This window comes from Moschus berezovskii, chromosome 2, assembly GCF_049115385.1.
Source record: "Moschus berezovskii isolate FMDL1 chromosome 2, NW_MosBer_1.0, whole genome shotgun sequence".
Lineage (NCBI taxonomy): Eukaryota > Metazoa > Chordata > Mammalia > Artiodactyla > Moschidae > Moschus > Moschus berezovskii.
In genome coordinates this window covers 95,584,691-95,593,690 of record NC_142461.1, presented here as the reverse complement: position 1 = coordinate 95,593,690, position 9,000 = coordinate 95,584,691, and the positions used below count along the sequence as shown (strand labels likewise).

Here is a 9,000-nt window from a genome sequence, read left to right as displayed (position 1 = left end):
ATACTGAACAAAATTTAGCCTTTTTTTTAAATGAACTATACAATTGATGCCTCCTTAGGAGCTACTGCAATATATTTTTATCTAGTAACTATTTTGTTTGATAACTATTTTATTTAAGAATTATTCTCAGCTATTTCCATGGATTAGATCAATCCTTTCAATCTCCTATGAAATATCATCTCCGTTTCACAGAAAAGTAAATAAGGTATGAAGAAGTAAAGGAATTTTTCCAAGATCACACAGCTAGTCATTGAAGACAGCAGGATTCAAAGTCCATGTCTTTACGCATTTTGCTAGACTCCTAACCATCTAAGAATGTTTGTCTCTGTATTTAATGTTCCCAAATCAATACTGTACACTCTTAGAAAATTTGGGCATGTTGTTTAATGTTTTATTCTGTTTTTCCTTCTGCTTGTTACTGTTACTCGTGAAAGCACCTACCTTCAGCCATTTTCTCCTCTGCAACCCACATGTTGATACTGATATCCTATAATCAAGAAAAAAGAGATAGAAGAGAGAGCTAAAACTGCGTGACAAGTCAAAATGCACAGATTTCAGAGAATTTGAGGGATCAACCTCAGGAGAAAAAGGAATGAGTTTAGATATTTGGCTTTCATGATAACTATTTTGGTAGATTGATGGTCTGTTTGGCTTATTTCTGGCTTTCCTCTTGTGTTCCACGTGCTATATGAATGAATATGAGTGCCTACTCTTAACGTTCAGTTCAGTTCAGTTCAGTTCAGTCGCTCAGTCGTATCCGACTCTTTGCGACCCCATGAATCACAGCACGCCAGGCCTCCCTGCCCATCACACTCCTACTTAAATTGTGTAATCTGGTATAAATTTTTTAAGTTTGCCCCAAAGTAATAAATATCCTTTATGTGTATATTGTCTTTCAAAATATCTGTACTTACTATTTTCATGATATACACAGAAAGAGACTCAAGGAAAAGATTTTTGATATTGCAACTGTTTTGTCCTACACCAAAACTATTCAAACTATAGATCTAATGACCACTGATCATAGACGTCCATCAACATCAGCCTGGAATATCTTTATAGAATTTTTTATATGCTATAGATATATTTTAAGGAAAGAATAGATACATGTTTCTTTCCTTGTGTAATATGTATATTGGAAATAATGAGCATTTAACTTTTTGAAATCAAATATCCTGTCCAATAAAGTAGGAGAAGTCACTAGTTAAATGAATGTAACAGTGAGTCGTGTGTATCAAAATCCTTTTATTTGAAGTGAATTACCAATACCAACACATTACCCCATTTCACATCAATATCCGCTTTTCCAGAAATCAAAGTTTCTCTATATAAACATTTCTTGAAGAATTTTTTTACATCTTTAAGATTTTTCTAGGAAATAGGTGAAAAACAAGAGTAAAGCTGAAAGAACATTTTTCACTCAAAATACCAAAGGGAAAATCTCAAACAAGAGAGATTTCCATGTAGGTGTCCAGGTAGAACATAAATACTTAAATCAGCAAGTGAATATTGTTTCATTTCATATCTAACCATGTACCAAACGTTATGCAGTGTATAGGAGAAACAAAGTTGAATAAGACGTAGTTCCTAGTCCTTAGATGCTTATAGTCTATGGGAGGGTTAGATAAGGGAACAACTAATTAAAATACAATGTAATAAATGATAAAAGTACAGTGTTTACAATACAGAGAGGTTGTGGGGAAGCCAATCATTATGGATATGAGTACATGATAATATTACAGGACTTATGTAAGATACAATGAAAAGAAACAAAATATTATTTGATACACAGTGACAGTTTTTAATTGCATTAAGATATTAATATGTATCATGTACCAAGCTCATTCATTTGTTCCTTTGTTCTGCCAAAAGGTTTGATGAGTTATTTAGTGTTACTCTCTGTTAAGAAAAATTGTGAGAACTGAGATATTTCAGTAAAAAGTAGCTTTATCTCTTCAAAAAAAAAAAAATACCAAAGGGAAAGATAAATAATTTCTATAGAAAACTTCTACCTATCCATATCCCTTTAGGTCTAATAATAAGTGTGTGACAAATGTTAGTTTTGTACTACTTGGTTTATAGCTAATTTCCCTGTAAATGCGTTGAGCAATTTTGTCCAAAAAATCAGACTGGTGACAGTGCAAGGTAGGGTATAAAGAAAACAAAACTACAGAGTTCTGAACTAGCTGATGGGAATAGCAATTATTTTATCCACAATTTTGTGGCTGTAAGTAATTAAAGCTGAAAGAAAATAATGTCAGAGTGTTCCATTATTTCTTTTAAAAATGTACTCCTCAAATCTACAAATTTAAAGATACAAAAGCTTTGAAAAGTGAAATAAGTGTTCAGTTCAGTTCAGTCGCTCAGTCGTGTCCGACTCTTTGCGACCCCATGAATCACAGTATGCCAGGCGTCCCTGTCCATCACCAACTCCTGGAGTTCACACAAACTCATGTCCATCGAGTCGGTGATGCCATCCAGCCATCTCATTCTCTGTCGTCCCCTTCTCCTCCTGCCTGCAATCCCTCCCAGCATCAGAGTCTTTTCCAGTGAGTCAACTGGTCGCATGAGGTGGCCAAAGTATTGCAGTTTCAGCTTTAGCATCAGTCCTTCCAATGAACACCCAGGATTGATCTCCTTTAGAATGGACTGGTTGGATCTCCTTGCAGTCCAAGGGACTCTCAAGAGTCTTCTCCAACACCACAGTTCAAAAGCATCAATTCTTCGGCGATCAGCTTTCTTCACAGTCCAACTCTCACATCCATACATGACCACGGGAAAAACCATAGCCTTGACTAGACGGACCTTGGTTGGCAAAGTAATGTCTCTGCTTTTTAATATGCTGTCTAGGTTGGTCATAACTTTCAATAATGTCCAACTCTTTGCAACCCCATGAACTATAGTCCACCAGGCTCCTCTGACCTTGGAATTCTCCAGGCAAGGATACTGGAGTGGGTAGCCATTCCCTTCTCCAGGGGATACTCCCTGACCCAGGGAGCAAACCCAAGTCTCCTGCATTTTGCAGACAGATTCTTTACCATCTGAGCCATTAGGGAAGCCCTCAAATATAGAAGTTTAATGATATAAAACCTCTACTGGATGGCAAAATTTGATCATTTTTTATAATAACCTGACTAAAATAGTATTATTGTTAATATCAACAAATATACTCAAATTCTGAAATGATTCAATTAACACTTTAAGGAACTTTTTGTAACCAGACCTTACAAATGTATCATCTCTTTGTTTTTGTCACATAAAGAGATGGCTATGGTCTATAATCAGCTGTACCCAGCTTCTACTAGACACATAATCCTGTGCAAGTTAATATCCTTCTGTGTGTGTGTGTGTGTGTGTATGTGTGTGTGTGTGTGTGCGTGAAGTTGCTTCAGTTGTGTCTGACTCTTTGCGACCCACTGGACAGTAGCCTGCCAGGCTCCTCTGTCTGTGGGATTCTCCAGGCAAAAATACTGGAATGAGTTGCCATGCCCTCCTCCAGGGGATCATCCCGACCCAGGGATCAAATCCACATCTCTATGGCTCCTGCATTGGCTGGCGGGTTCTTTACCACTAGTGCTACCTGGGAAGTCCCAATATCCCTGTAAGTGATCTATATTCTCCACCTTTTGCTTTTCTAAATTCTAACTACTTGCCTCCACCATTCATTGCAGTATTGCTTTATATTATCTTAAATTCTTCTATAATTTTTCACATATGCACTTCGTTTTACTGTTAAGTATCACCCATATTAACTAAGACAGGCTGAATATACAGTGAGATTTAAATAATTTCTTCCAATCAATAAATAATAAATTTGTTCAAAGAAGAAATTATTGGGACTAGAGTATTCTTCAGGGCAATTATAACCATGGGAAATTAGAGCAATAAACCAGATGAATTATGGATGAGGCCCAGAAGCCTAGGTCTTCAGCTGTGAAACATCCCTCCAAAATAAAATTAGCTACTTAGAAGCATCTAAACTTATTGAAGCTGGTATACAATCAACATCCCAAAGTTGAAAGCTCTTCACTAAAATACAGTTCACTCTATTTTATTATGGTCACAAAGTAGCACAAAACATTTAAGGAAAGCTTTGAACATGGAGTAAATAATGTTTGGGAGACAAAAATCACAGGGTTTAACAAGCAAATATAATGGAATTGAGAATAGAGCTGAAAATGGCAGGACAGCTACTTTGTTTTAATACAAATTTAATAAATGTATTCTATCAAAAGTTTGAACTGGGCTTTAAGTTACTGGTTTCCAGCTGTTACAGTTGAAAGAAAGAAAAAAGGAAGGGAGAGAGAAAGGAGAAGAGAAGGGGAAGAAAAAGAGTAGAAAGGATTAAAAAAAAAACAAAACCTGAAGAATTCTTCTAGAGCTCAAGAAACAATCTGACAGGTTTGTAACATTTCACTGAAACCAGAAGCAGAATCATAATGGACTGAAGTCTCAATCGGGCCCTTAAAACATCTGTAGCTTCGTTTAAAATGACCAGGGTGAAATACATCAGCTTACGGAAAATGGGGAGATCTTCCAGGAGTTGGCCAGTGTTCTAGGTGATGGGTGCTGATGAGCAATTCCCTTAAACAACTGATTTAGTGCCAGCAGAGAAAAACATTGGAAGCACATCCAAAATCTCATTTGCAATTGAGATTACCAAGGGTAGGCATTCTGTCCACCTTCCCTTCCCTTACCAGGGAGGTGACCCCGTTCTTGGCAACCACAAAGGCCACAGAAGAACCCTTCCTTCCCTAAACCCTTTTCTTTTGCCCCAAGAGTCTCTATAAAATTTGCCTTACTCTGTCTCCCGATCGTTTCATCTCTCCCTCGTTTTCTTTCTTTTCTTCCTTCCCTCCCGGCTCGTCGCAAGCGAGACAAAGTCAGGCACAGGCGGCGGGCCCATGTATTCGCTGGCACCATCTGGCACCTGCGACTCATCGCCACTTTCCACCTCCCGGAGGTGAGAGGGGCGGGAGGCCAAGGACACGCAGAGCTTGTGTGACCCAGTTTTTAGGAAACTTTCAGTTGGTCACAACCGTTCCCCCACCCGAAACTCTTCAATCATCCATCAAGCCAGAAAAGCGATCTCTGCCTAGCCTTGGAGTTGGAAAAGAGGCGAAGCAAGAAAAATCAAAAACGAGGTTCGCCCCATTCTTTCCCCCACCGCCCAGCAGCGGCGGGCGCAAAGCAGCGGTGCGGCCAGAAGGGGCCGCTGTGCGCTCAGAGCCGCAGCCCTGCCGCCGCCGTCGCACCTCCCACGGCCCCGCTGGCCCAGCCCCGCCAAGTTCCAACAGCCCCCAGTCGAGCGAGCGCCGGGAACGAGCACCGCCCGGGCAGAAGCACACGGCGCAGACCAGCCAGACTGAGGCGCGCGGCGGGAAGGCTCCGGCGAAACTCCCGCGAGCCGGGGACTTCGGAAAGAAGCTAGCGAGCGGCCCCCGCGCGCGCGAGTCCGCAAGTGAGCGCTCAGCTCACCTGTTTCTGCCGCGCCACCGCCTTCCCACCCCTCGGACCCTCGCCTCCCGAGTCGCCCGCCCGCTCCCACGATGAATCCGGCGCTGGGCAACCAGACCGACGTGGCCGGCCTGTTCCTGGCCAACAGCAGCGAGGCGCTGGAGCGCGCCGTGCGCTGCTGCACCCAGGCGTCCGTGGTGACCGACGACGGCTTCGCGGAGGGCGGCCCGGACGAGCGCAGCCTGTACATCATGCGCGTGGTTCAGATCGCCGTCATGTGCGTGCTTTCGCTCACCGTGGTCTTCGGCATCTTCTTCCTGGGCTGCAACCTTCTCATCAAGTCCGAGGGCATGATCAACTTCCTGGTGAAGGACCGGAGACCGTCTAAGGAGGTGGAGGCGGTGGTCGTGGGGCCCTACTGACCGGCCCCCGGCCCCCGCGGCAGCCGCCCCTCGCCTCCCCACTCCGCCAGCCCGGCCGCGCCCCCTCATCATTCGAGACTGGGCGAAGCAAACCTGTCGGAGTCAGTTTTTTCTCTCGACTTCTGCCTTTCGGGGTGAGCCGAACCCGTTTATCGCTCGCCCTCTGGAAGTCCCCAGGCCTGGCAGTAGGAGCAGAGAGCCCTGACTCTGGACTCAGCAGCAAGTGGCAAGAGAAGGCGATTAGGGCGCAGAACTTTGGAAGCTGCCGCTAGTGCAGAATGCGGGGACACCGACCCGGGCCAAGGCCCCTTTCCTCCCGCAGGTGGGCCAAGCTCGGGGGTGGGGGGGCAGGTGGAGAGGGCGGGCAGGCAGAGACCAACGGCACCTATTGCCTGGTGACCGGAAAAGTGACCCGCATATTCGCCACTTAACCGAACTAACGGGGACACGCAAACCGTGTCCGGGTTCGCGCCGGTTCCCTCCCGCTCCTTGCAGCCCTGGCAGGACAGGCGATAAATACCTTTGATTGATTGTAACCTGCCGTTTTAAGGGATTTTGTCTTTGTTTGCTTGAATACAAACATTTGATAAGTCTTTTTCGCCCTCGTGGCCTGTTTCCCTCCCAGGGGGTTAGAGTTTTGTGTTAGGGGAAGGGGTGGGGGGAAGGGGAGCCTGCGAATGTGAATGGGGTGAGTTATGTCTTTTATTGCATTTCCAACTGGGTCTTTGGCGGGGTAGGGGTCGGGGAGGGGAGGGCTGGCCACGGGCATTCCAGCTGGCCCTGGGGCAAAGATCCGGAATAGAACCCCTAGCTCGTGACTGCACGGTTTACACCACAAAAGTGCTCTTGACATTCGTGACACCGTTTTGACTTTTTTTTTTTCTCCTATTTAAAATTTCCTTAATAAATGCAACGTTTAAGTGTTTTTTTCCTGGCCTCCTGGTGATCATTCCACGCTCCGGGCAGAAGGGAACGGGCGACGCTGAGGGGTCAGGTTACCAGTCCGAGGTGGAATTCGCTTTGGCGACTGCGATTCAACTCGTGGATCCGACGCAGGCACGAGGGTGGGAGCGAGACAGAGAGGCCCAGGGACGAGTGCCCTGGCCAAGTCTCAGGCCCTGGAGCCGTCCTGGAGGCAGCATCCTTTGTTTTCCCTTTCAGGAAATATTTTATATTTCATTTAGGCTCAGCGCTCTGAGCCAGGCGAGAAAACGGGAGGCCCCCGCGGGAAGATTACACTTCCGTGCAGGGCTCCGGTGGGAACACAGGGTTACACAGCTAATGAAGGGAAGAGACGGCTTGGCTAGGCTTCAGGGAGGGCATTTTCTCCTGACCAACGTCAGCAAGCAGGCGTCAGGATCCTGATCCAAAAAAAAAAAAAGACGAGGAAAAGTAGTTCCTAAAGTATAGAGTGACAGAGTGACGCTGATTCTCCCCGGGGTACACCATTGTTACTAAAACAAGACGTGTATTGTCTTTGTCATATTACATTTTATATCTGAAGGGCGAAATTAAAAGATAAACGCGACCTGGGTAATCAGTCCCAGGCCCAGTCAAAAGGTTCAGAGAAGTTAACCGAGGTTCTGAATGTCAGAGCTGTGTGTAACCCAAACTTGTAGTTGGCGGGAGAGGAGCTACAGATGGTCTTTGGCCTCAGAAATTGAAGGGGATTTGGAAAGAAAAGCCTGGAAAACTGAATGTGAAAATAACCCAAAGGCTACAATAGCTTCGAGCTGAAACTTGGCAACAGTTTTTGAGCAGTTTGTTTTTCCACCTGGGGTAGGATCCTAAATATTTTCAAGAATATGAAAAATTCTCTACTATGGTATAGCAATTAAAGGCTTCACTGTCGCAGTTACAAGGTGGACTAAAATTTAAAAAAGAAAAATAAAACAATGAAGTGTCCTATTTAAAAACAGTGTAAGTGTCTGAAGGGTTGGGATCAAATGTTTGTGTCCCTTAACATCCTGTCCACTCAGGTATCTGTTTCACTCCCAAAGTAAATCTTGTCTATGTCGGGATATGACATAGAATGTGTTATATATATATATATATTTTTGAATGCTATTAGATATCAGACTTGAAAAGGAAAGGATTTTGAAGTTTTGCCTGTTGTTCCTGTATGTTCAGCAGGTAAGCATTTGCTTGTTTTCTGCCTGGGCAGGGGAGCAGGGGCAACATGTAGTCAAGAGTGAGTCATGGAGGGCACTTTACTTTGTTAATGAGGAAGATAGGAAATGGAGACTTTCTATTCTGTAGCTGGTTTCTGCGGCACCAAGTTAATCTGCTGTCTCCATGTTTCAAAGAAAGCAGAACAACCAGTTCACTCAAGGACAGACCAGACATTTAAAAGTAAACTCAGTGTGGATACTGATTTGGGATCAAAAACCAATCTACCAAGATACCTACCAAGAGTGTGTAGGAATCTTCCACTGTGCTCTGCTGTGTACAAGTTATCTGCTTATAGTGAGTTTCAGACACAGAAAGGTCTCAACCTGCAGGTCAGTTTACATTGTGTGGAAGAGCATTTCTTCTTTAAAGCCAAATTCCTGAAAATTGGGAGCAGGTGGGCGGGGGTGGGGTGGGGGTGGGGGAAGCTGCCAGGCCCCCTACTATTTTCTCCTCTACTAATGATCTTAAATCTCTGCTATAACTATGATCTTCTCCATCCATTTTCCTCTTAATACTTCTTCACAGCACTTTCCTCTTCCTTGCATCTCAAAGGCAAAATTTATCATTTTTCCTTAACTATCCAGATTTATTCTCCTAACCACCAGAAACTATGGTAGTCAACAAATCAGAACCTGCAAAATTTAGCCCTTAAATAGAAAAGTTATGTGAACAGAGTTCTGTAATCCATGATCTATGCATTATAGACAAATGCACATGATCTGAAAATATCATAGCCCTGGGGAACATTTCCTGCCAACAGCTCCTCTCTCCAGCCTTTAGATCCATTTGTTACTTAGATGCCAAGTAATTCTGGTTTTTATAGATGAGGCAATGTGTGCGAGAAGCTTTTTACACTCCCTATTCCCCGATGGCCACACGGCAACCACTTTCTCAGGCCCCACACCACTCCCTGTCTTACTCTGCCTTTGATAGTCTTTTATCTTGATCC

General features: G+C 44.0%; 1 protein-coding gene across 1 annotated transcript; it reads left to right on the top strand.

Moving 5' to 3' along the window:
• Positions 1 to 5,347: 5,347 nt before the first annotated feature.
• Positions 5,348 to 6,498, top strand: RPRM (reprimo, TP53 dependent G2 arrest mediator homolog). Its single transcript, XM_055398236.1, has one exon. It carries the CDS (start codon positions 5,550 to 5,552, stop codon positions 5,877 to 5,879), a length of 330 nt encoding a protein of 109 aa, XP_055254211.1. The 5' UTR covers positions 5,348 to 5,549; the 3' UTR covers positions 5,880 to 6,498.
• The last annotated feature ends 2,502 nt before the right edge of the window (positions 6,499 to 9,000 follow it).